The 26,651-nt window shown below is 56.4% G+C and overlaps 1 protein-coding gene across 1 annotated transcript; it reads left to right on the forward strand.

Moving 5' to 3' along the window:
- On the forward strand, positions 1-26,651 carry TGM2 (transglutaminase 2). The gene is made up of 13 exons (XM_040981480.1): positions 1-64; positions 2,235-2,414; positions 6,241-6,483; positions 8,952-9,070; positions 9,931-10,059; positions 10,794-10,971; positions 14,003-14,138; positions 14,601-14,704; positions 16,446-16,688; positions 17,672-17,944; positions 22,447-22,607; positions 23,463-23,599; positions 24,460-26,651. The coding sequence occupies exons 1-13, from the start codon at positions 55-57 to the stop codon at positions 24,608-24,610; spliced, it is 2,064 nt and encodes a 687-aa protein (XP_040837414.1). The 5' UTR covers positions 1-54; the 3' UTR covers positions 24,611-26,651.

Consider the following 26,651-nt stretch of genomic DNA (forward strand, 5'->3'; position numbering starts at 1 on the left):
CTTGGAGGGTTCCCCTACCTGTCTGAGGAGCTGCGGACACCGCTGCCCTTGACTATGGCTGAGGGTGAGTTCAGGGCCCACGCTGTCTCTGGGATTCCGGGGCAGAAGCGGGTCAGGATCCAGCCAGGACCCTAACAGGTGGGCTGGGCTGGGAGGTGCCTGGTGGGGCTCTCAGTTTTTCCATTTGCCAGAGGTAAAAAGGAACCCACCTCTCTGGTCCACACGGAATATGGTGGCCAGTTGTAAATTGCAACACTCTGTCACGATGGGTGCTGTCGTTGGTCCCCAGCCCCTGTGTCTAGGCAGGGCCATGCTGTGTGCCAAGTGCTAGCCTGAGGCCTCATGGCTTTCAGCTTCAGTTAATTCCTGCCAGCCGAAAGGGGTGTGCCCGCTGGGCCTGCTGGTGAGGGAGCCACGCCAGGCTCATACCATGACCCCTGGGGGCAAGAGAAAGACTGAGGTCCCTCTGTTACCGGAAACTTGGCCTCAAACAGAACTTCGACCTTCCAGAGTTTTCATTTTTCCTGCTGTAAAATATGACCACGTGCAGGCCAGTCCTGGTGCTTCCAGGAGGGCCCAGGACTGGAGAGGGAATTCAGCTTCCTACCTGCCCACCCCCCAAAACACATACACAGGTGCACACCATGGCCACCCAGGCCTAGGTCCAAGGGGGTGATTCTACAGTAAAAGATATGGCTGCATGGTGCTGCTGGACCTGGATTCCCAGCTGGCTGTCATCTGAGGGCAGCCTCAGAGTGCTGCAACCTCTAGGGTAGGGCGCGTTGGGAGAGGTGGGGGGACCCTGCTCGTAGCCACGCCCCCCTCTGAGACCCTGCTTTCCCCACCCACCCGCTGCAATCTCTCACCTAGGTGGGTCTTCTCTTTCCTAGCCCCCAGGTGAGACTCTGCGGAGCTGGGGGCACCCGAGGGATGCAGAGTCCGCCCCCAGGGCTCCATTGTTACGGGGTGGGGGGTGGGCACCTTCAGCGGGGGTCTCACTGGCCTGGTGAAATCTGAGGAGTGCTTGACTCTAGAGCCCTCTCTTCCGCACCTGCGGGACTGGCGTGTCTTCAGCAGACAGAGAAGGCATCTTCAGTGGATCTCCAGGCCGGCACCGCCAGCCACCATCTCAGTCTCCCCAGGGACAGAGCTGACCTCCTCCCTGCTTGGGCTTCCTGACTGTCAAGTTTACAGAAACTGTAACCCCTGGCAGGAAGTTTAGCCCTGGTGGTCAGCTGAGGCCTTTCCTGCTGTGCCTAAACAGGGTGGACTTTCCTCGGACCCCACACTGCTGGTGTGACTGCCCTCAGGCTGCAGGGGGGTGGGGCTGGGACAGCAGGACTAGTCCTGAGCTGCCACCTGGTTTAGAGTGGCTGCATGCTGGGGGGCGTTACGCCCATGGTGCCTCCGCACAGGACTGAGGGTCACAGCGGCAACCATGGACGCTGAGTGGTAGGGAGGTTCCAGTCAGGATCAGTGGCTTACATGCCCTTGGCCATCACTGGGCATTTCTGCAGCAGCAGATCCGGCCCACTGTTTCCCTGGCAGGACCAGTCCTCCTCCGTGGAGCCACGTGCTCTCCTATGTATGTCCCTCACCCCCAAGGTCTTGCCAGTCTTGCTCTTGAGCTTGGGAAGGTTCATGAGGCTTCCTTCAGACCCACCCTTACCATCACCAAGCCCCTCTGCCCTGGTCCCTGCCCCGGCCCAAGCCCTGCTCACTGTCCTGGTCCCAGCCCCACTCCAAGCCCAACTCCAAGCCCTGGCCCCAGTTCCAGACCCAGCCCCTGCCCTGGTCCCTGTCCTGGCCCTGGCCCTAGTCTCTGCCCCCACCCCAGTCCCAGACCCAATCCCTGTCCTCGCCCCTGCCCTAGTCCTTGTCCTGGCCTCAATTCTCAGCTCCCTCTCAGAAGGTAGCTAGTACTTGTACACATCAAATGGCCTGTGGGGTGGTATCCTACAGATTCCCCACCACACCTCAACAGCCCTTTGAGGCTTTGGAGAAGGCAGTACAGAGAGGGAGGGACACTTTCAGGGTCGCATGGCATTTCAAACTTTTACTAAAGAGGATGTTAAACCTATATAAAGGCTGGCTGAGTGGGAACAGGGCTGGAGGGGGGAAGTGTGGGAAGGGCAAGGGGCTGGCTCCCAGGAGGGCAAAGCCCCCATGCCTGGGGAGCCCCAAAGGGGGGCATTGCGCTGAGAGATGCCAGCATGGTTCATGTCTCTCTGCAGAGCTGATCCTGCAAAGATGCGACTTGGAGCTGGAGACCAATGGCCACGACCACCACACAGCTGACTTGTGCCAGGACAGACTGGTGGTACGGCGGGGCCAGCCCTTCCGGCTGACACTGCACTTCGAGGGCCGCGGCTACGAGGCCAGCGTGGACAGACTCACCTTCAGCGCTGTGACTGGTGGGTACCTGACTCCCCGACTCTGCCATCGTTTTGCGGTCCCCTGGTAAAGAACGGGAAAGATGAACTCTCCCAGGGGAGTCCCTGCTGTGCTTAGTTCCATTCTACAGATGAATAAACGGAGGCCCAGAACGTGGGACGATACCACCACAGGCCGTGCAGTCTTACAAATAGGACTGAGCTCCTCCTTGGTCCCCAGGGTGGAGTCAGCCTTGTGTTCCATCCCAAGGCCAGTTCAGATCCTGCCCGTTCATAGGCACATCAAAATGACTCTGCAGCCAGTGACTTCCCCAAATTCACGCCACCCAGCCAGTGCTCCAGGGTTGGGCCCAGGTCAGGACTGCGGGGCCGTAGAGAAAGCTGAACCCCTTGGCTGCATGGGCAACTCTGGGTCCCAGCAGTTCCTTCTCCCTCAGACTCAGAGGCTGTGCAGACAGGTCTGGGCTCCACGGCAGGCTGGACTGCCTGCTTGCTGTGTGTCGCTTAGGCAAGTCACGCAGCTTTTCTGAGCCTGAGCTCCAGAACAGCACTCAACATGTGAAGAGCCTGTCCTGTCAATGTGAGCAGCGGGAGCCTGTCTCCTGCTGATCCAGGAGCTGCAGGCCCCAGTGAAGGGACAGAGGGAGGCAGCCAGCCCCTGCCCAGGTGGTGCCTCATCCCCATTGTCCTGTCATTAGATGCTTGTGGAGAAGTGACCTGGCATGCCCAGCGGGCTGATCTGGCTGCTGGCAGGGCCCAGTCCCTGGAGGTCGGTGGGCAGCCGCCTGGACTGCATTTTCCTGAGGCTCTGGGGCAGACAGCATAGTTGGCAGCAGTTGCACCCACCCAGCTGTTCCTATCACCAGGCCAATCCCCTTCCTCTCCTGGCAGAGACACCCCTCACCCACCGAGGGCCCCCCACAAGTACCCTGGCACCCTTAGGGTCTGTTCTGCATCTCTGTGATGATTAAGGGCTGATGATGGGGTTCGCTGAGAGAAGTCTAGCTGGAAATGGTGAAAACCACAACCATGAAGTACCTAATGTATACATCCCGCAACCTTCGAGCCTGGAAGCACAAGGGGCCCCCCATTTTGCAGGCAGGAAAACAGGCTCTGAAGGGTCGTGTCTGACTTCCAGGCAAGTGAGTTAGGGACACAGCAGGGTGCAGACCCCAACCCCAGAACGGAGGCTTCTCATCACTCTGACCCTCCCTCAGGTGCATTCACCTACCGGGCCTCAGTTGGTTGCTCTGTGAAATGGAGTTCAGATGAACCCCAGCTGGAGTGGTCCCTGCCTTCCATTCTTATCCCAGGATGTCTCATCTTTTTGTTTCGTTTCTCTGTGTCCCTGGGCAGCTTAGTCTGAGGTCACCAGGGTTTCCCCTAATCTCTGTTCTCTTGTCTCTGTAATCTTATCTCAAACTACAGCCAACCCAGCCCAGTCACTTCCACAGGCTTCCTTGTATGAACAACCCACACCACCTCCCAGGGAAGACTGTGGGGCAATGCCAGGAAGCCAGCACCGCCCCCCCCCATCCCCGCCCCCAGACCTAGCTTGGGTCTCTGCTCGTGTTGCAACATTCCAGCTTGAGATCGTCCTGTCCTGCTTCTCCAGGGAAACGAAGCTTAGGACGCAGAAAGCTGGTCAAGGTCACCAGACCAATGGAGCGTGTAGCCTGACCCCAGACTTCCCCAGATACCCCTTGTCCTCAAGGCGACAGGCTCAGCTACAGAGAGTGGACCACACAGACAGACACCAGCTTTGTTCTGGCTATGCCCCATCCAAGAGGGCCCTGGGAGTGAAGGGGGACCCCTATGAGGCCCACAGGAAGGCCTTGCTCGTCCCACGCCTCCCACTAAGGCATGGGATAACAGCCAGGATTCCCTGGGTCCTTGCTTGGCTTGTGTAGGCCCAGTAGTAGTCCCTAGGGTGCCCCACCTCACCCTCCCCCACCAACAGTCTGCACAGACTCAAAGCAGCAGAATTTGCACGGCCAGCTTACGTGAGCAGCGGTGGGGCCGGGGTACTGCCTGTCCGCATCCTGCCCAAGGGAAGAAAGGGGTGTGTGTGTGTATATATGCATGGCCACCCACAGGTACACAGACCGGAAAGTGCCGACCCTGGTCTGTCTCGAGGGTGCTGTGTCCACAGAGACAGTGGCCAGCCATGGGAAGCAGCCCAAGCCTGTTACCGTGGCAACCAGTGTATTGATGGGCCAAACAGGAACATTTTCTGAAAATGAAAGGAGTGCCATTCAGGATCATGGGGGGACTGTGGGTGTAAACAGAGCTAATGCCCGCCTCTACCCTCTAGCCTCAGTTTGCACATCTGGATCCCATGGCCCCGAGCAAGCCCTAGCTCCATTTCCAGCTCCAGATCTGTAACTTGTCATGGAAACACTTTTCTGGCCGTCAGTCTTCCTGCACTGGGGAGAGTGCACATCGATGGCCCAACCCTGCTGAGAGCTTTATAGAGACAACAGCAATGATCACTTATGGAGCGCCTACTGTATGCCAGGTACCTGGGAAGGCTTCCCAGCAGGCCCACGAGGAGGTCTCGCCCAAGGACACAGAGCCTGTTTCAAATTCAGGCATGTGAGCTAAGCCCATTTTCGTCTTCAGTGACTAAAGTGTAGACCAGAGAGTCCTAGTGACTTGGTCCAGGTCACATAGCACTCATGGTAGGCAGAGGTAAGCAACCAGGCTCAGGCTGGCCGCCTCCCCAAACACGGAGCCCCAGCAGCCAGGGAGCATTTAAAGACATACAGTTGGCCGCTGGCTGCCGGGCACAGCCCCAGGCGCCTATGTCATGCTTGTTAGTTCATGGTTAAATTTGGGCCGGGGTGTGGTGGGGCTGGCAGGCAGGAAGGGTAGGGTGGAAAGCAGGAGGGATGAAGGGTGAGCAGGCCCCAATATTGTCAGCAGCAGTACATGGCACAGAGGGAGGAGAAATAAAAATAAACCCTGCTGGCCAGCAGGGACATTCTCTGTCTCCTCCCCACAGGTCAGGACGGCCCCTTCCTGCCCTGCCTGTGACTCAGAGCCGCCTGCATGGGAAAAGTGGCCGGGTCGGAGACAGGGTCTGGGTCCAGACGCCCACCCTGCCTCCAGTTCCCGGGCTCTCCTGGGAAAATCCACTAACCCTGATGCCTCTGTTTTCTTGGCTGTTCAAGGGGTCTCTCAGAAGAGGCAGGGAGTGTCAAAGGCTGCCAGGAGATGGGGTGGGGTTTGTGAGCCACATTTCAGAGCTGCCAGTGGACACACAGGGGCCAGCAGGTGCAGGTCGTGGGGAAACAGCACCAAGAGGCCAGGGGCCAGGCTCTCTGCTAGCTGGACTCTCAGACGGACCCCTGTACAGGCAATAAAGAACCCAAAACATGCTGCTCAGAGTCTGGGCTTCTTTGAAAGAGAAAACAGGATGTGGCAAGGAAAGGATGCTGGGAGCGACTTGCCTACTCCTGCCCATGCCCCAAATGGACAAGCTGAGGTCCAGAGAAAGGGGTGGTCTTGGCTTCCATCACTGCCTGGTGGAGCAGTGTGCATGAGACTCTGTGTCCCAACTGACTCTGGTTGTAGACCTACTGTGTGCTTGTGGCTCTATCTGGTCGCAGACCAAAAATGTGCTTGTGGCTTTCCTGCAAAACTTCCGCACAAGGCAGGGTTTCCAATCCTTACTGTATAGATGAGGAAACTGAAACTCAGGGGGATGAAGCCCCTCGTCAGAATCCTCGCCATGGTTAGTGGCAGAACTAGACCTTGAACCTGGGGCTGTGGGACCCTGACTATGGGCCTGGCCTGGATCAGCCTCATCTGCCAGGGCTCACCACTGCACTTTCTCCATCCACAGGCCCAGCCCCCAGCGAGGAGGCGGGGACCAAAGCTCGCTTCCCACTGTCTGATGCAGTGGAGGAGGGCGCCTGGACAGCCTCGGTGGTAGACCAGCAGGACTGTGTCTTGTCGCTGCAGTTCAGCACCCCAGCCAGTGCCCCCATCGGCCTGTACCGCCTCAGCCTCGAGGCCTCTACTGGCTACCAGGGCTCCAGCTTTGTGCTCGCCCACTTCACCTTGCTCTTCAATGCCTGGTGCCCAGGTAAGCCATGCTGCTGCCACAAGCAGGAATGAGGGTGGGTAGGGTAGGGCAGGGCTCAGTACTGAAGGCTACTGGGATGGGTGTGGGGACAACCATCCGGGGGGTCTCCACAGTGGCTAGAAGGGCCGGCTGTATGAACTCCTGGAGGCAGCACAGGCGAGGACCTGGGTTCCCAGGACACGTTACATCTGCTGTGGCCACCGGGGAAGTCCGGCCACGTGTGAGGCCTTGACGCCCATGGCGCAGTGGCCCGTTTCCTGCTGCTCACATGGAGCAGCACTGAGTGGGGGATCTGTAAACATCTGGGACTGGTTTGGCTCCCAGTTCTGCAGGCTGGGAGAGGACCCACCCACTGTGCCCCGGGTCACGCTGTAGCACCAGAGCACAGCAGTGACTTGGCATTGAGGCAGAGCCCGACCAGTGCAAGTCTGGGCCCTGTGTCCTGAGTTTCCTGGGCAAACCTCTTGCAGCATAATTGAGGAAGGGAAGCAGAGGGGGCTGGGCTGGAGTGGGGAAGAGAAGGAACAGTGTAGGGTCCCCACAGCCTCCCATGTCCTGTGTGTGCCTCTCAGCATCCCCAGGATAGCAGGTAGCAGCTTCCCACGAGGCTTAGGGAGGGTGTGCAGCTTCCGGAAGCTCCTCCAGTCAGGGCACAGGGCTGGATGGAAGTGGAAGGTTACAGGGCAGCGACTGGCAGAGCTGAGGCTGCCCTGAGCCTCCTTGCCCCGTGCCCAGGCCTCCATTCCCATTGCAACCAAACGGCACAGCCGGCTCAGATCACATGGAGCCTGGGAGCTAGGTCCCACAGGCAGCAGCACCTGCCTGACAGTGAGCGGACTGTCCCCCTCAACACCTGGGCCTGGCAAGGGCCCAGCTTCTTTGCCCATCTTGGGGAGCTGTCTTTTGCTGGGGCCACTGCTGGTTTTTTGCTCTTTGTTTTCTTTTTGATTGTGGGCATTTTGCAATTCTTTTACCCACTTTGGCTTTCATTTCCAAATTGAGCCCTTGGACAGTGGGCTGGAGAAGCCCACCTGGGCAGACAGCTACCATCCTCACTTGCCCTCTGGACATACGCCATGGTCAGCACTCGCTTTAGCACTGTCCCTGGCGTCTTGGCAGCTCCCTGAGGCACAGGGGGCAAGGGCCCTTGGGGTAGGTCAGCCAGGAGGTCCTGGGTTTTCCACCCCCGCAGGACAGTTTGAGGCTCTGTCCCCACAGGTCTGCACACATTTTTTTACTCTAAGAGTCTCAGAGCCTGGTGCTGCTGTTGGATGGCCCATTCGTCCAGCTCCCCCCCCCCCCGCCCCCAGGTCGCTGTAGCCACAATGGAGTGACTTCCTGGGGGCAGAAGTGGTCCATGTGCTGGGTTTGAATTTGAGGCAGTCGCCTCAGAGCTTTGAGACTGGCACATGGGTCTGGATCAGAGGGGCAGGAGGAGGGTCCCATTCCGCCTGCTCAGCTGTGCCTGAGGGTGGGGCAAGGCTCAGCCAGGCACGGTAGTGACTCAAGGGACCTGCATCCCACGACAAGAGCCAGGAACCGGAGGAGGCAGGAAGTCAGGCTGCAAGAGGAAATGGCTCAGGTGGGAGGGAAAAGAGGGAGGCTGCCTGTGTGAGGGAGACCCCACAGCCACCCCATCCCTGGGTCCACCTCCCTCAGCCTCCCTCTCTCCCTTCACTGCCCTTGGCGAGCTGGGTTCCCTGCATCTCCCAGAGGCCACACTCTGCTCTCTGCAGTTTTCTGCTCAAAGGGCCACCTGCCAGGCTCCTAGTGTCTCCCCCTAAGTCATTTCTCAAGGTAACACTCAGATGCCACCTCCTCCAGAGAGTCCTCCTTGACTGCTTGTGCTGGACAGGATCCTGCCTCCTCTGAGCTGGAGTGCCACTTTTCTTTGCATTCCCCTTCTGGCACTCAACTTGGTCCTACTCTTCCTTCCTCATGCTGGATTGAGGACTTAGTTTCCAAAGCGCCTTTCCCACCTGCAGGCGCATCTCATGCTTAGGCTATTGCAAGGAGAAGTGGTGGTGGCTGGAAAAGGCCAAGTGGGCCACCTAGGGTTGTGTACCAGGTGGGGAACCAGGATGGGGGTTTCTTGGTCCCAGGTCTGGGCACTTGGGCACTGTTCTCTTGGCTTGGCATCCGTTTCCTCTGCCATAAACTATGCTTGAGTTAATTTCCCTATGTCTGAAATGAAGCTTCCAAAGGCCCTATTGTCCATCATTAAGTCTCAGCTGGAGATTGAATGGGTGAACACTCACCGTGTGTTTGTCCTGGGCCCTGGCCTGGGCTGCTTGTTAGGTTAGTGCCAGCCTTTGGGCCACTGACCTCTCGACTCCTTAATGGGGTACTGCTGGCGACTGATTCAGCAATAGAGGCGCCTCTGAGAGGCCGGCCTGACCCAGGGAAGTGGGCACCCCACAGGGCATGGCCATGCCTGGCACTGAGGCCCCCCTCCTTCCCACCCACAGCGGACGCCGTGTACCTGGACTCGGAGGAGGAGAGGCGCGAGTATGTGCTCACCCAGCAGGGCTTCATCTACCAGGGCTCAGCCAAGTTCATCAACAGGATCCCTTGGAACTTCGGGCAGGTAGGGCCATACACTGCCCCTTCCGACCATGGGAGCCAGAGATGTGAGCGTGCCAGCGGGACAGCAGGCTGTTGGGGTGAGGGGACAGGGTTGGGGAGACAAGGTTAAAGGGCTTTGGAATGGCTTGAAGGCTCAGAGAGGGCCCAGACTGGCCTGAGGTCACACAGCACACATAGTGTTGGCCGAGACCTTGGGGGCTGTGAGGCTGGTTAGTGTTCTGGGCAGGGTGGGACAGGGCAGGGAGGCATATAAATGTGTGCGGCTTCTATAAATGTGTCCCCAGGGAAGCTGGGGTCCCCAGGGAAGGGGGTAGGTGTGTGATTGGAAAAGCATTCCAAGCACCAAATCAAAGCAATGATAGCAATGCAGATGGCCAAGGTGGGGCTGTGCAGAGCAGGCAGGACCTGGAAGTCAGGCACGACTCGGTGCACAGAGCGGGTCCTGGAAGGCAGGGCTTCATGGTCTGCCAGCTTCCCACAAGGTGGTGGCGGTGACATTGCTTGTCAACCTTCTAGAAGGTGAGTCAGGCCTTTGGGAAAGTCACAGCAAGCCTAGCAGAGGCAGGAGCAGGGTCTGCGGTGACTCCAAGGAAGGAAAATCCCAACAATGTGGACTCTACTCCAAGTTCCAGGTCCCCTGCCAGGCACGTAGAGGCTGGTAGGTGCCCCTGTCCCGGTTTCCATGCACCCATGTCCTGTCGGTCTTGTCCCGCATCACATAGAGGCAGCAGGCCCAGCCGCAGCTTCGCAGGTAGAGGTGTGACACAGAGCTAGGGGACATTTGCAGCTATGGGAGGCTTCAAGGCAGGCTTCCTGGAAGAGGCAGCTTCTCTGCCCTCTCACCGTCCTTTTGTTTGACAGTTTGAAGATGAGATCCTGGATATCTGTCTGACCCTCCTGGATGTGAACCCCAAGTTCCTGAAGAACTCCAGCCGCGACTGCTCTCGCCGCAGTAGCCCAGTCTATGTGGGCCGGGTGGTGAGCGTCATGGTGAGTGACCGAGTAGCAGGGGGCAGCCCCAGGGTCAAGGCTGTGCCCAGCAGGCTCCGAGCTGGGCTGAACGGGGAGAGGGTAGTGGGGGGACACCCAGGAGAGAAAGGAAGAGATCTGAACAAAGGACAGTGACACCATAAGATCCCCTGCAGTTCATTTATTCAGGGAAATGTTTGTCTCCTGCCTGCCTCCGCAGGGGCTGACGGGAGTGTCTCTAACTTCATTGTACGTGCCTGCTAGTGGATAGGTGGGAGGAGACTCCTATTATTTGAGAAGCCACCTGAGTGAGTGCCCAGCAGTGAACTAGGCTGCACATCACATACACACACAGGAGGGAATGCCCGGTGTGTCAGAGTGACCGCAGGGCCTCCTTAAGCTGGGCACCGAGCCCATGTATACCAACCAGCAGGAATACACTGAGGGGCAGCAGGTGCAAAAGTGGGTGGGACCTCGTAGGCGTGGCCAGGAGCCTGGAGTTTATTCTCACCATTATAGTGGCCTAGAGGGGATGACCACATCTTTGTGGGCCTGGGCACCCTGTCTCACATCCCCCACCACACGGCTGTGGTCCTGAATGCTTCCCACCTCCCCCTTGCCCCCAGGGCTCTCCTGCCTCCACCCTGTCTGCCCAGTACCTGACCATCTGGGACACCTTCCCTGCCTTTGACCTCATGCTCTACTAGAGCGGGAGGATGTCACCTTGTCCCCATGTAACCCCTTGCTGGTTGTAGGTCAACTGCAATGACGACAACGGGGTGCTGCAGGGCCGCTGGGACAACAACTACACGGATGGCATCAGCCCCATGTATTGGATCGGCAGTGTGGACATCCTGAGGCGCTGGAAGAAATACAGCTGCCAGCAGGTCAAATACGGCCAGTGCTGGGTCTTCGCTGCTGTGGCCTGCACAGGTGAGCTGGGCTCTGGGGAGCATCAGAGTGGATCTCAGGGCACGTGGGATCTGCTTCTGCCTCTGCCACTGATACTGCTGGCATAACCGAGAGGCCTCAGGTCTGCGGCCACTTCTCTCTGGTCTTCTGTCTAAAAGCTACCTTTCAGGTAGTCATTAGGACCAAGGAGAATCACGTGGGAGGCAGCATGAGCTCAGGGCTGAGACCAGGGAGGCCTCTGGAGCCAGGTACACCTGAGCTAGGAATGTCCACTCTCCCATTCTCTTGCCTCAAGCTTTGGTGTTATAGCCTTGGTTTTCTGTTCTGCAAAATGGGCACAGCCACGGTCCCTACCTCCTAGGGTGGTGTAACATAAAACTTCAGCACAGAACCCAGTTCAGAGTGGTCCTCAGGGAACACTGTACTAGTTGATCACTGCAGCACTGTTAGAAATCAAGAGAGAGCATGTTTTACGATGCAGAGGAGGAAGAGAGAACAAATTTGAAACTAAAAGAGAGAAGAAAAGGAAAAAGAAATTAAACCTTAAAAATGCAATATTGATTGTTCAAACCTCCCAAATGTGGGCAGCCGTGCCAAGGCTGATGGCAAAGATGGTCAAATCTCAGCCCTGCCTCCACCCACCTGCAGGTGCCATCTGGGTGAGGATGGGTAAGTCCTTGCTGCTCTGAGCTGCAGCCCTGGGGTCCTAGATGGGGCCCTGAGGCTGACATGACTGTGAGGACTAAATGAACATGTGTGTGGCGGCCTTAGAACAGCCAGCACTCATGCCATGCTGCCCAGTGCTGCCTGTGTCAGCACCCAGCTCAGTAAGGTGCAGCTGCTCATCTGGGGCTCCCAGATGCCATGGCCAGTGCTGGGACCCAGAGCAAGGCCCTGGGTACCCCCCCACCCAATAGCACGTCCTCCACGCCGGCAGGCCACATGGAGGTGGTCAACTTGGGCAAAGGCTTCCAGCTGGGCTTTCCTCTGTCCTTCCCCTGCCCCTCCTGACCCCTGTGACTACCGGCCCCTTGTGACCTGTGAATTTCCCTTCCTTGCGGGAGTCCCCTGTTCCTATCCCCTCCCCATGATGTTCTTACAGAAGGCCTTGGTGTTTGCTTTTGTCACCCTGGGTGGGGGCTGCCTGAAGCTGCCACAGTAGTGGGATTTTTGGGGTTTGGGGGTTTTCCTGGGAAGTCTGGGATGCCCAAGTCCTCCGCTGGACCCTGGGCATTGCTATGACTCAGCCGAGTCTGTCTGGACAGACACTTGCCTCGATCAGCATGTGACCTGCTTTGCTGTTCTGGTGTGCCTCCTCTGCGCTCATCTTGGGCACTGGGAGAACAGACAACCCCGCCCAGCACCACCGCCCCAGGCTGCTATAATTAGCACTCTCTCTATGGAGGAAAGAGGGGGCTCTGAGACAGGAAGTAGCCTGCCCAAGGCCACACAGCTGGCCAACTACGCAGCCAGTTCTGAGCCAGCCCGGTCCTTGGTCCGCCTTTTCGCTAAACTTCCAGCTGTTGAGGCTTGCTGGGGTGTCCCTGGGAGGAACAGGAGTGGTGCTGGCTCTTGAGGGCAGCAGGGACAGGCTTCCCCATTTTACTCTGAAACTGTCACAAACAGGACAAGCTGGGGTTTGAGACGCCAGCCTTGGCTGAGTGGCGGGTCCAGCCTCTGCCCAGGGCATGGGAAGCAGGGAGAGGCAGGAGAGGAGGTAGGGGGCAGTCAAGGCCATTCCTGCCTCTCCCTTGCCCATGTGTCTCCGGTGGCAAACCCAAGGCCATCTGGGAAGTTCTCACCCTGGCTGAGGACGGGGGTAGAACAAAGGTCAGGTCCCCACCCTTCCCCCAGAGTCAAGTTCAATCAAAAGAAAAAAAGAGTACAGCCCCCTCCGATTGGAATCTCTTAGACTTTCTGTTTCATTTCACCTTTTTGATACTTACTCTTTACTGGGCTCTGCGAATAGGCAACTTCTTTAACAGACAGCAAAGGCCAAAAAGCACATCTAAGAGTAAGGGCGTTAGGCCCAGCAAGCCCCTTGCCAGGAGATCCCCAGCGCCCCTTAGGGCCAGACCTCAGGGGGCCCCCTCCGTCATGAACACCCTTTCTGTCACACGCTCTTGCCTAGGGAACTGAGCAGAGCATGTGGGTGCCCCTACTAGCCTGGCTCACACCCACCTCGCTCAGCCCTGGATTATAGCATCAGCCCCTTTCCCAGCAAATGGGGCCCTCGTGCGAATGCAGGGCACTTCCCACCAAGCCAGGGTCCTTGATCTGTGCCCTGACTGTGTTTTTTTGGGGTCACGGACACTTGGATTCTCATAGATTGGTTGGAAACAAGAGAAGTGGTCAGCTATGCTAAATGCACGTGGAGAAGGGAACAAGGCCCAAAGAGGCCAGGGGACTGGGACCAGGCATGAGCCCCGGAACAGCCAGGCCTCTCAGCCTCTGGCCCCTCTTCTGCATGCTCTGCTGAGTTTCCATTGGGGAAAGTCACTTCTTCATTAACTCATTCACTCATTCATTCATTCATCCATCCTTCCCCTCCTGCATCACCCTCTGTGAGTGCATGTGTGCAGGGGTGGGGTCCTGACTGCAGCCAGGACTGACCCTACTGTCCTTGGAACACTCACTCAGAGCCCTGTGTCCACATTGGGAGCATGGAAAAATCCCCAGCAAAGGGGCAGTTAAGCCTGGCACAGCAACCTCCCAGGCCCAGGCAACAGCATGTGCCAGTGCCCTGAGGCCGATAGGATCATGGGGTGCTGAGGCCAGTAAGTAAGGAGGTGGCCCAACGGTCTCATGGCCTGAGATCTGATGTTGACCTCAGGGATCACTGAGAGCCCTTGAAGAGTTTCTCAGAGGTGTTGATGTCTCAGCAGCATTTTAGAATCTTCTTCTGATGGCTGGGTGTAAGGGGTACAGAGTGGATCTAGGGTGCCCTTGGCAGACTGAGAGAGAACAGTGCACACCTTAGCACCCACACAGGGGGTAGTGTTCCCTAGGGACAGGTGACCATGTAGAAACCTTAACCCTGTCTCCCCAACAGTGCTGCGTTGTCTGGGTATACCCACTCGCGTGGTGACCAATTTCAACTCGGCTCATGACCAGAACAGCAACCTGCTCATCGAGTACTTCCACGATAAGGATGGGGTCCTCCAGAGGGACAAGAGCGAGATGATCTGGTGAGGTGGGATCTGGGACCCCTGTGGAGAGGAAACCTAGGAAGGCTGCCTGGAAGAGGTCACACTTGAATGGGGCTTTAGGAATTGAGGGCAGAAGGAGGGAGCTCGCCTTGGGCCCACTCAAAACTGTGAAGTGGAAAGAGCTGTACTAATGACCTTGACAGGAGCAGGAGAGGGGAAGATTCAGAACAGGAGGCCGGGCTGTGGTCCAGGCTGGTGGTGGTGAGGCCTGAACTAGGGGCTCCCATGGGCTAGAAAGGGAGGGAGGGAACCCAGAAGAGAAGGGGTCAAATCAGCCAGGCAGGAGGAGCCACCAGGTGGGTGGGGACGGAGAAGGACTGAGAAGACAGGCCTGGGAGAGGGAAGTAGGGGAATGGAATTTGGGAACTTACTGGGCTCAGTAGTCAGCCTGGAGGAGGCAGCAGTGAGCACTGCTGACTTTCTGCTTTGTTTCTCCTCCAGGAACTTCCACTGCTGGGTGGAGTCGTGGATGACCAGGCCTGACCTGCAGCCCGGCTACGAGGGGTGGCAGGCCCTGGACCCAACACCCCAGGAGAAGAGCGAAGGTGGGTAGGCACAGAGCAGCCAGCAACTAGAGATCACACATCTGTTGTACATGTGTGAGTGAAGACACAAGGGAGCAAGGCATGCTGGGATGCCTGTGCAAGGTGTGGCAACACATCTGGACCCCCTCCCAGAGTGTTTCAAAATGCATTGACTGGAAAGCATGGGATTCAAAGGAAAACCAGCAAGGTATCACAAGACCCCCCGAAAGAAAGTCGTGTCTCATTTGTCTTCATGTAGCAAGGTCTAGCGGTGGGTTAGGAAGCCTCTATCGCGGATGGGAAAGGCATGCAAGTGACAGTCCCTGCTACTGTGAGAACTGCGAGGTGGCCTGCAAATGTGATTCCTTTTTCTTTCTTTTTTTTTTTTTTTTTTGAAAGATGTACTTTATTTATTTGAAAGGCAGAGTTACAGAGAGAGAGATCTTGTATCCTCTGATTCACCCCCCCAATGGCTACAATGGTCAGGGTGGGGTCAGGTCACAGCCAAGATCCTAGAACTCCATCCAGATCTCCCAGGCACTTGGGTCATCTTGGGATGTTTTCCCAGGTGCGTTAGCAGGGAGCTGGATGGGAAGCACAGCAACCAGGACAGGAAGGGGTGCTGGATGTGGCGGCTTAACTGTGCCACAATGCCAGTCCCTATCTCTGATTAATCACATGCACTCCTAAGGCTAGTTACGTTTAACATCTGCTTTTTCAATAGAAGCATGTGTCATCAAGCTGTACTGGAAGTAAAAACTGCATGGTTTCTCCCATTCAAGTTCATGGCCCCTAGGACGCCGCTAGCAGTGGCTTTGCGGTCTGTGGGCCCCGCCTAAGGAGCCTGCTTCCTGCTACCCTGTTCCCTGGTGCAGCTCATTCTCAACGCAGCATTAGCATTTCCCCACCGGATGGCTTTCTGCCATCTGAGTTTTAGTTTATATTGCTGTATGCCACCTCGTGAGCTGTTAGGACATGCCTACCTAGCTCAAGTCCTGGGCATTTAAGACTATGTGCCAGATGAGGTGATTGCAAACCACCCTGAGATAAACATCCGTTGTCACATTCCTTTGGTGACACACTCTACCTGGGGCTAAGCACTGCCTTCAGCTCCCAGCATGAGCAGTACCTGGCACAGGCGCACGCCCTCCTAATGGGCTACCTGCTGCTCTGTAAGTTCCTTAGGGGATAAACTTCAGTTTCACTCAGTCTGTGTATGGCATTTTGTGTGTGCTGAGAGCTTATGGGTGTTTTTTGAATTTGTTTGAAAGACAAAGTTACAAAGAGGAAAAGAGATACAGAGAGATCTTCCATCCTCTGGTTTAATCACCAAATGGTTACAATATCATGGCTGGGCCAGGCTGAAGCCAGGAGCTGGGGAGCTTCTTCCAGATCTCACGAGTGGGTGCAGGTCCACCCTCCGCTGCTTTCCTGGGCACATTAATGGGGAGCTGGAGCTCAGACTGGCACACGTATAGGATGTCATCATTGCCGAGGGGAGCCTGTGCTGAGAGCTTTTTGTCTATAACTCCTGACCCAAATTTCGCCTCCCACAAACGGAATGGCCTTAGTCACACAGCTAATAAGAGGTCAAGCTGGCACTTGAGAGCTCATTCTGTGTTCTAAGCCCTCCTTGCATAGTGCCCGCCCCCCTAGTCAATGGGTCGCATGGCCTATAGTAGGCTTTCCTGTTGTGTAGCATTTGGAGGAGGATATTTCCCTCCCATCAACCCCAACCCACCTCTTCCTTTCCTCCCCTCAGGGACCTACTGCTGCGGCCCCGTCCCAGTTCGCGCCATCAAGGAGGGTGACTTGAGCACCAAATACGATGCGCCTTTTGTCTTCGCTGAGGTCAACGCGGACGTGGTGGATTGGATCCAGCATGAGGATGGATCCATGCACAAATCCGTCAACCGTTCCCAGGTGGTGGGGCTGAATATCAGTACCAAGAGCGTGGGCCGTGACGAACGCCAGGACATCACGCACAACTATAAGTACCCAGAGGGTAGGTGCTCACGACCACAGACTATAGTAGAAGTGTTTGAGAGTCCGAGGAGAGTTTCCTAGAAGGGGACAGCAGTTAGTTTGCAGTTAGACATGCAGCCAGGGAGGGGAACGTGCAGGTGGGAGGTATACAGTTGAAGAGGAACAGTGGATATGTCATGAGAAGCTTCAGGGCAGGGTCATTTCTGCTACTCACATTATGATTAGTAACAGGGAAGACAGATTTGGTTTATTTTTTATAAAAAAGAATTTGGGCACAGGTAACACCCAACTTCACATGATAGTTATTTCTAAGCATCCATGACTGCCACACTCAGGGGTGGCTGAGGAACCACGGTCCCACCCTCCTCTCACCTGAGTGAGGGTTGGGTGTTATGTGGCCATGTTTAGCTGGTGGCAGTGGGACAGGGGACAAAGCAGAAGGAAATGCTATGTTTTCCCCAGCCTAGGAGAAGTCTCAAGCTGAGACTTGCCAGAAAAAAAAAAACAGTAGGTACCCACTAACACGGGGAGAAACACAAGGTACCAGGAGAGAGGTAAACAAGACATGAAATAGGGAGGACCCAGACCGCCTGGAGAGACGGGCAGCAGAGAGCGGAGGAAAGGTGTTTGGGGTGGAATAGATCTCATAGTAAATGCTCGTGCTGAGCAAGTCTGTGGCATGTTCACGCTGAGGATGCGCCAGCACTGCCGTAGATACTACTAATGGGGCATAAATAAGAAAAACTCAGGTTTGGCCCTGGAGGCTAAAGACATAGATTCTCCAGATGGCCTAGGGAATCCTGGAGGAGTCCTTAGGCGCTGGGTCCTGAGGGATCCATACCAGTTGACTTATGTGTAGGGAGGGATCCTTTGTCCTCTTCTTGGAGAAGGAAGGAGGGGAGGGGGGACTTGGGGTCACAGGACTCTTAGAGGCCAGTGCCTGGTTCCTTCCCCTATACCCCTATGCCAGCTGTAAGTGGGATTCTTTGCTTTCCCCACCAGGGTCCCAAGAAGAGAGGGATGCCTTCACCAGAGCCAACCATCTGAACAAACTGGCCACGAAAGAGGAGACGGGGGTGGCTATGCGGATCCGCGTGGCCCAGAGCATGAGCATGGGCAGCGACTTCGAAGTCTTTGCCTATATCAACAACGACACGGCCGAGGAGCGCACCTGCCGCCTTGTGCTGTGTGCGCGCACTGTCAGCTACAACGGGGTGCTGGGCCCTGAGTGTGGCACCAAGGACCTGCTCAACCTCATCCTGGAGCCCTTCTCTGGTAAGGCCCAATGCCCCTGACACCCTGCAGGGGTGCACAGAGTGGGGGCAGCTCGGGTGTGTGTGTGGCTCACCTGGCACTGTGCAGCCTTAACTCTGGGTGGGGTCCTGTTTCAAGCCCTGTGCAGATAACAGCCCATTTGGTTCTTATCATGAACACAGTAGGTGGATTCCATCACTGCCCCATTTGCCAGCTGAGGAAATGGGGGGCACAAAGAAGTTCAGCCATTTTCCCCGAGGTCACAGAGTCAGGAAGTGACAGGATTGGGATTTGAATGTGACCTCTCAGGAAAAGGTTCATGGAAAATGGAAGTTATTATGGCAAACATTTTTCAAATCATCCCTTCTTAATGTAAGTTTTTCCAGGAGCTCTCTCAAGAGCTCTCCTACTTTTGATTTTTACCTTGTTTCATTCCCATGACCCCACCTGCTTTCTTGGTCCTTTTCCTGGCCTCCTGGCTGGCTCCTTGCCCCTGTCCCCAGCTCCTGGCTCAGGAGGAGCCCCTGCATGCCAACCCCTGTCTTGTTGTGGGGATGCTTTGGACTGAGAGAGAGAAGGCTGCAACTGGCACGGCCCAAAGCTCCCTGTGGTGGCGGGGAAAACCTCTTCACCAGGCTGTCTGGTGCAGGTCCCCATTCCTGCCTTTGTGTGGTTGACACTGCTCTTCCAGCTCCAAGTCCCCATTGCCTGCTGGTGCCACTACAGTATGCCAGTTCTGATAACATGAGGTAAAGTTGCCACTTTGTGGCTGAAAGCTGCCACATTGGACAAAAGAGCTCAGATGGTGACAGAAATGGGGTGTCCAGGCCTGTTGGGGTAGAGGGTGTCTTCTCCCCTGGTCTGGTCTCTCCAATGGTTCCAGTGCTGACTTGACTGCCAGGCTGGGCAGATGCCATCCCAGGGACACAGTAGCACTAGCTGGCACAGCCCTCGGTCCCACAAGAACCTCATCGTGCAAGCTTCTGGGTCCCCTTGGTCTCTTTGGCTGCCTGGCTTTGTCACAATGCCTGGTTATCCTCCTATAGTTGTCTCTAGACTTGCAGGTCCCACAGTGAATGTATATATCTCCCTACCACCAGAAGTGCAATTCTATCTCCTCTCCACTGGGGCTGGGCAGGTGCCACCTGGCATGAGGCCTTGGGGCATGGAGCTATTGTCTTTGAGGCACATAAAGCACGACACTGCTCTTGGGACTCTGTCCACCAGGGCAGAGGACCACCTCTGTGAGCCTCAGGTCCCTACCACACATACTGGGGCTGAGACCTGACAGTGTGGAACTTGTTGGGCGTAAGGTAGCAATACAGCAGGCACTCAATGCCCAGGACCCAAGGGGGAGCGCAGGTGGGAATCCAGATGGGCTCAGTTCTGCGATCATGGCCTCCATTGTCTGCTCTTTTACCTCTCCTCCTTGCTGCCAAGCCAGTGCTAGTTTCCCTCGTTGCTATGGTCACGTATGCCTCCGCCCTTGACCGCTGTGGGCTGGTGCACCTGGCATAGCCTCTGAGTGCCCGAGAAAGCCTCTCTGTTTTAGCTTGGAGCCCTGTAACATTGCCAGTGCCGCCTCCTGGCTTTTCCCTCATGGGCAGATTGTGGGCACTCCTGCAGCTGCCCTCAGGCCCCAGGCAGTGCCCCTTGTCGGGGCGGAGCCCCATGGTACCCTGGGCCAAGGCACCAATAATCACACTACTGAAAGATGCTTTGAGAAACTTTCCATCTTGCCTGTGCCATCTCATAAAGACACAGCCTTGGGGAAGACGAATGTACTGTGTGAACCTCAATTCTGCCCATCTGTGAAATAGGACAATAGCATATTCGCCTGTGAGGACTGAGAAAAGAGGGGTTCTCAAGGAATGTCTGGAAAGTGCAAAGTGGTACTGGCCAGGGGATGGTATTCAGGTGCTTGGCAGGAATGAGAAGAGCCATGGGGAGGATATATTCCTCCTCAGCAGTGGTCCCAGGTAGTGCTGGCGGCTCTGGGCTCCATGGTTCCTGAGTCCCCTACCCCCTTCACATCTGCCTGCAGGCCCTAGAGCCAGGCTGTGTGTGTGCACACACACGCAGTCAGCATGCTGATGTCCTAGCTCCCACACTGTCCTACTGGCTGGCTGTGGCCTCTGGGTTATTCTCCGTCCCTTCCAGGCCTCTGCTGCCCTGGGTGTGCCCAGACAGGCCCGTTTTGCAGACCTCTGAGCGCCTGCCTGCCTGCAGCCTCTGTTCCCCTGTAAGCTCCTGTGTGTAGCCAGCATTTTTCCTGGAATGTATGGCATGTGCTGAACCCAGGCCTGGGCTTCAGCTGCCAAACAACTCCCTCCCAGATACCATCAACTGTCAGTCAGCGCCAGGAGCATTGTTCTGCTCTGGCTTTGGCCATGCCTCCCTGTTCTCAGGTTTTCTCATTATCCTGGGGATGTGCCTGCAGCACAGGGGCCCAGCCTGGGCAGAGTTCTGTGTGCCACCTTTTGGCTCTTGGTGGGCTCTGCAAAGCTGAGCTGGCCCCGAGGGCAACTCCTTCATTCCTGCACCCCCACACAACATCTGCATTGCTTAATGTTCTTTGGCAATAAGACCTGGGGGCTTTCCATGTGCTCATGCACAGGAAGCCAGGCCCGGGACCACTGACCGGAGTCCAGATGTCCCCTGGCCCTGCCTCCTCCCCCTCTGCTGCTGCCTCCCTTCCTGCCCTCACCCTTTCTCCTCCCATACCTCCCTAGGCAGCAGTGGAAGTGCAGCCCAAGTGGCCCCAGCCAGCGTCCACAGGGCACCTCCTAGAGCAGGGCACATCATCTCAGGAATCAATAGAGACTGAACGAGCACACACCTTTTATCCTGCCAGCCCTCATCCGGCCCCAGGCCAAGGCTACCATCACAGGCCATGGGCGGCGGCTCTCAGGAGTCAGGTCCTGTCTGGGCTCCCGCCTCTGGAAAAGTGAACAGCGGGAGGCTCCTGGCGGCCAATGTTTACCTCCTTGCCTGTGGAGCTGTTCAGAATTTCCACTTGGCTCCCCTGGGCCCCACGCGGTCATTTCCACTTCTTTCTTCTGCCCTTGGTGGCACCAAGGTTTTGGTTTCTCCACCCCATGCTCCCAGCTCACGTCATCTGGTCAGAGGTTGGAACTGCTCTGTGCTCCAGAGAGGCCTTCACCACACTCTCACAGGGAGGGGAGGTGACCACCCATGTGCGTGTGAGAAAGTTTCCACAAGTGCTGACCAGTCCGTGGTTTCCCGGCCCTTGCTTGTCACCCTTGAGCTGCACACACGCAGTTCCTTACCTTAGGGGCCCCCCACAGATCACAGTATAGCATAGCATGAGCTTGCAGGTTGGTCAGCTGTTATTCACGGGAAATGGGACTGGCTTGTGCAGGTAAGAGTTTCTGTGAACACAGTGGGGCCAAAGAGGATCAGTCCATTTACAGAAAGATCAGGAGCCCACGATGAGAATGCATGTGATGTGTGGACAAGTCAAGCAGCTGGAGTTTGGGAAGCACTGATTTGGTGAGGGGAGGGAGGGGACAGAAGGCTGAGAAGAGAGGCAGCAGCGTCCCTGCTGTCCATATGGCACTGGTTCCTGCCTGCAGGACCATGCCGCTGACCGTGACTATGACAAAAAAAGTTGAGAAGTTGACCAACACTTGGGAGCCTCATAGAACACCTCCCACCCTCACCCTACCCAGGGCCTCTGCTTGCCACGGAAGCCCAAGGAGCCAAGGGACTTGCCCAGGAGTCTCTATGCTGGGAGAGAAGGGGAGCCCTTGGGCCTCAGTGTTCTTGTAAAAAAAAAATGGGGCTCAAAACTATACTTTGCTAGTCTGGAGTGGGAGGGATTGGCTCTGCCATCTTTGTCTCCCACCCAACCCTGTCTCCGATAGCCAGGCAGTGGTCAAACAGGATCAATAGCCAAGTCTCCCTGGAGCATCTGGGGTGGAAGTATGTTTTCATAAAATGGATGCAGTCTTGTCAAGGGGAGCTTCCCATGAGGGCAGATTATGCTGCTGGGCTCTGGATTATTCCCCAGAAAGGTGCACAACCCAGGCAGTGTCACTGCACCGCCTGGGCCTCAGCTTTCCCTGTAAGCTATGTGATAACACAAGTGCAGGCTCCCAGGAGCATGGTGAGCAAGGGGAAGGAGAGGCAGTGGGAGGTAGTATCTAGCCACAGATTAGCTCCAATGCCCTCCTCCCGCCCCCACAATGCAGCACCAGACTAGCTGTGGGCAGGGACTTCTTTACCCCCACCTAGTTAAGCCTCTCCACAGCTTTGTGAGTACCTTTCCGGTACCAAGCTGCAAACTCAGGAGCTGGGCATGGAGGGACTTGGTCAAGGTCACCTGTCAGAAGCAAGATTAGAACCCAAACCTGTTGGAGCCTCCTTGGAGCCAGGGCAGGTCTGGGGAGGCCTGGCAGGTGCCCAGCTGCCACCACTGTGTAGCCTCCTGTAGCCTCGTGGAGTTGTGTGGGAATGTGGCTGCTATCACGTGTACCCTCACCCCCTCCTCCTCCTTGCAGAGAATAGCATCCCTCTTCGCATCCTCTACGAGAAGTACGGGGACTGCCTGACCGAGTCCAACCTCATCAAGGTGCAGGGCCTCCTCATCGAGCCGGCTACCAACAGCTACGTGCTGGCCCACAGGGACATCTACTTGGAGAATCCTGAGATCAAGATCCGGGTGAGGCCAAGGCTGGACAAGGCGGGGGTAGGGAGGGGCAGGCAAAGATGGGACATACCTGCACCTTCACGAGGCCCACTGGTGCCCCAGGAGTACCCATCTCCCAGCATCATCTAGGGCAAGCACCACAAAACCCAAAAGAGTGGGGTTCTGTAGCATCATTCATTGAAGCTAGGTCCTGAGGCTCGAAGGTCTTCGAAGTATTCTAAGGCTGCAACACTGCCCAAGGACCTCGGTGACCCTACAGGGACAGGCTGGAAGTGAAGGGTACCGACTCTGGTGTCTGACTACTTGTGCTTGCCCTGAGCATGTTACTTTGCCTCTATGTCCTGACTTATTCATCTGCCAAATGGGGTTATGCTAGCTCCTAGGGATTAGCAGTGCATACACGGGGAGCATCTAGAGTCCTATCTAGCTCAAGAGAAAAGCTTAATAAATGCTAGCTGCTCCTCCCACCATCACCATTGTCATCATGGTGACTTACCTGGAGGAGTCAGGCTCCCACCCCCATAGGCAGCAGTTACAATAAGTAGTCAGTCACCTGCTGAGGGAAGGGCAGTGAGCACCTGTCACTCACTCCAGACCCTGGACAGGAGCGGTACTTTGTATGTCCCAGGGGTCACACGGAACCCCACTGTAGCTCCACAAAGGAAACCTGAGCATGTGTCACCACCTGCTGCTTCCCAGACGAGGAAACTGAGGCACAGAGTAGGGAGTGACAGTGACAGGGCTGGGTATGTTTTTTTCAGCCAGCATTGTGGAGGTGGCCCAGGCTGCCTCCACCTGTCCCGACCCCTGCCCACTGTGCCTCCACCCACTTACCCTGACCCCTGCCTCCTCCATGCCTCCTTCCAGGTCCTGGGAGAGCCAAAGCAGAACCGTAAGCTGGTGGCCGAGGTGTCCATGCAGAACCCGCTCTCCGTGCCCCTGATAGGCTGCTGCTTCACGGTGGAGGGCGCTGGCCTGACCAAGGAGCAGCTGAGAGTGGAGATGTGAGTGTGGGGGCCTGCAGCTGTTGTGGGAGCTTGGAGGAGCCCGAGGGGGCTGGGCTACCTCCAGGCGCTGAACCCTGTGCCCACTCCCAGATCGCTTTGGGGTGGAATGTCCACTTCCCCTCTTAACACTCACATCATGTGGGCTGTGTTCTGTGTGTGCCTTCACAAATAAGAGTGCCCAACAAGTTTGTAGAAAATGTATATAATGTAAAAACTATGCATGGATTTCAAAAAACTTTTTGTACCCAAATAAGCTTATTTTAAGTCCATCTTCCATAAACTTTTTGAGGGAAGATAAAGGGACAGAGTTTCCATCTCCCTAAATGCCGACCATGGCCAGGACTGGGCCAGGCTGATGCTGGGAGTCATAAACGGTGTGACAGGGGCTCAAATACTCAAGCCATGCCCTGCTGCCTCCCAGGGTGTGCCCCAGCAGGGAGCTAGAATGGGGGTTGTAGCCGGGACCCAAGCACTGCAATGTGGGATGCAGGCAGCCCAAGTGGTGCTGCTCCTGTTTCTTATTTTTTACTTTTCTATTGCAATGTAACTTCCCCTGCCTGTGCAGTAAAGGGCACAGCATGTTTGTATATAGCAATGCACTTGCCCCCGTGGGACCACCCGCACATCCCTGTCCCCGCCCCGAGGGTACTGCCCACATGGCACACACTATGCTCAGTAAGAGGTCAGGCTGTCTAGGGTCCCCAAGAGCCTTGAGTGGGACCCTGCATTCCTGCTGGTGTCAGCTGTGTGTTCATGGTAGCTCCGTGCCAAGTCCTCGGTGTTACCCAGGCCGGAGCCCACCGTGAGGCAGTTGTGTCTGGGCCTCCTCCTCATCCTCCTCCTGTCTCTCTCTGCAGCTCGGACCCCGTGGAGGCGGGGGAGGTGGTCAAGGTGAGGGTGGACCTGCTGCCGCTGCATGTGGGTCTGAACAAGCTGGTGGTGAACTTTGAGAGCGACAAACTCAAGTCCGTGAAGGGCTTCCGGAACATCATCATCGGACCCCCCTAAGGGACCTGCGTGCCTCATCCTGCAGCCTGCAGAGAGCCCCAGTTTGATCCTAATCTTTATCCCAAGCTCATGAGTGACTCTGCCCCCTCTTTGGGCCCAAAGCCCAGGATAGGGGTAGGCTGCCCGGGGGACCCTTTGGGGTGGGATGTTCTCAGCTTGTGCTTTTCATGCCCTACTGGCCTAATTTCCCACACATGCCCCTGAACTGTGAGGAATGTACTCTGTCATCACAGTGGGAATCCTGACCTTGGCTGCCTGCACAGGGGTTGGGGAGCAGGGAGTGCACTGGGGAAGCCCTTGATGGCCACCAGATTGTTTGATCTATTCTTAGCCCGCTGCCTGGCTGAAGGAACTCCATACCCTGGAGTGTGTCCTGTCTGCCTCTCCAGAACGCACCCAGACCGGAGGGGCCCTTGGGAGAGCCAGAGCCAGATGGAGCTAGGGGAGAGGTCTGGACCAAGCTCCCCTCTGCATTCCAGCAGCCCTGACCCGCCGATCGCCACCTGCTCCGCACAAGACCCTGCTGTGTGCCAAGTGCACCTTGATGGTGCTCACAGGGCTGCCAACCCATTTACTCATTGCAGAAAGCTATGGAAATGGGAGGGGGCTGCCTCCTGTGGAAGGTGCTGCAGCTCCAAGAGGGGAGACAATCACAGCCCACGCCCGCGGGTGGTATGAGGGCCCGGAAGCTGATCCAGAGAGCTCTGTCTCAGAGTCTGGTACATGCAGTTAACTACAGCCCTGGCCTGAGAATGTCACAGAAAGCACATCTGGGACCTGGTCAGAAAGGGCCGAGGAGGAATGAGACAGCGGTGGGAGGACTGGAGAGACTCAGGAGGGGGTAAGGGGTGGGAACAGGGCTGTGGCTCAGCCCCAAGTCTGGCCTGGCACTGCCATCCCCCCTGCGGTCCTGTTCCATGCCCCTCACCCCTGGGCCAGCAGCGTCATGGAAGTGCTCGACTCTGGTGCTCTGTGACCCAGCCTCTCACATGACGCCAGGGTCCACTTCCTGCTCCAGCGAGCCTTGGGCCCCTGGCCCACAGTGTTTCTGAGCATGAACCCGTGACCCTGTCACCCTGCTGAGCCAGGTGACCCACCCTGCTGAGCCAGGTGCCTCTTGTCAGGTCCCCGTCCTAGAGCTGAGAGCCCCTGGTGCCCTGTCCTCCCCATGAGCCTGCTCACTACGAACGTCCAGCCTTCCGAGCACCTCAGCCACGCATGTTGGACCCTCCCCAGTGGGTCAGCACCCCGGGCCCCACCAATCACAATTGTCCTATCTGGTTTTATCTCCGCTCCATAGAACTGGGCCTCCCTCAGGCTAGACCAGAGGTGTGGGAGGGATGAAGTCACAGTCACTGGGGTCCCCCAAATCCTAGAGAGGAACTTGGACAAAACCACACAGGTGCACTTGGAGTTTTCTCTGCTTCGCATGGAGAAGAATCACAACATGAGCCAACATGTGTCTGTTCCGTTTACCTAGCTCTGTCTCTGGTTTCGTAAGCTTTGGGGTTCTCCCAGCAGGCAGTGCTTTTGAACCACAAGGAGTAAGCATTGAAATAAAAGAGCTTGTTTGTCACACTCAAGCAAGGTCTGCTTGCTCCTGAGCTTTGGAGGGAAGAGGGTGGGCTCGCTCAGCCATATTCCCAGCTAACAGCCTCCACCTCTACCCTGGGATTCAGCTTCATGGGCATGCAAGGCTGTTCCCGCTCTGGCCGCATCTCCAGCCCCTTCCACCATGTTTGGACAGCAGTGGGCTTCCACACCCTTTAAACACCCTGTGCAGGTGACTATCTCCTATCTTCCAAATGTGAAGTTCCCCAAGCCACAAGTGCCCTTCCTCATCCTTACTGAACTGCCAACTCCTACTCATCCTATCATGCCTAACAACAAGGTCACCTCTTCTGTGAAGGCCTCCTTGACTACTTCTCAAGCCCCTCAAATGCTAAAATATGGACCCATTTATCCCAGTGAATTTTTAAGTCCATATCTGCCTCCTTCCTCATCCTATCTGAAATATCTCTTAAATAAACATGAATAAATG

This window comes from Ochotona curzoniae, unplaced genomic scaffold (assembly GCF_017591425.1).
Source record: "Ochotona curzoniae isolate NIBS_2020 unplaced genomic scaffold, NIBS_Ocur_1.0 contig_3520, whole genome shotgun sequence".
NCBI lineage: Eukaryota > Metazoa > Chordata > Mammalia > Lagomorpha > Ochotonidae > Ochotona > Ochotona curzoniae.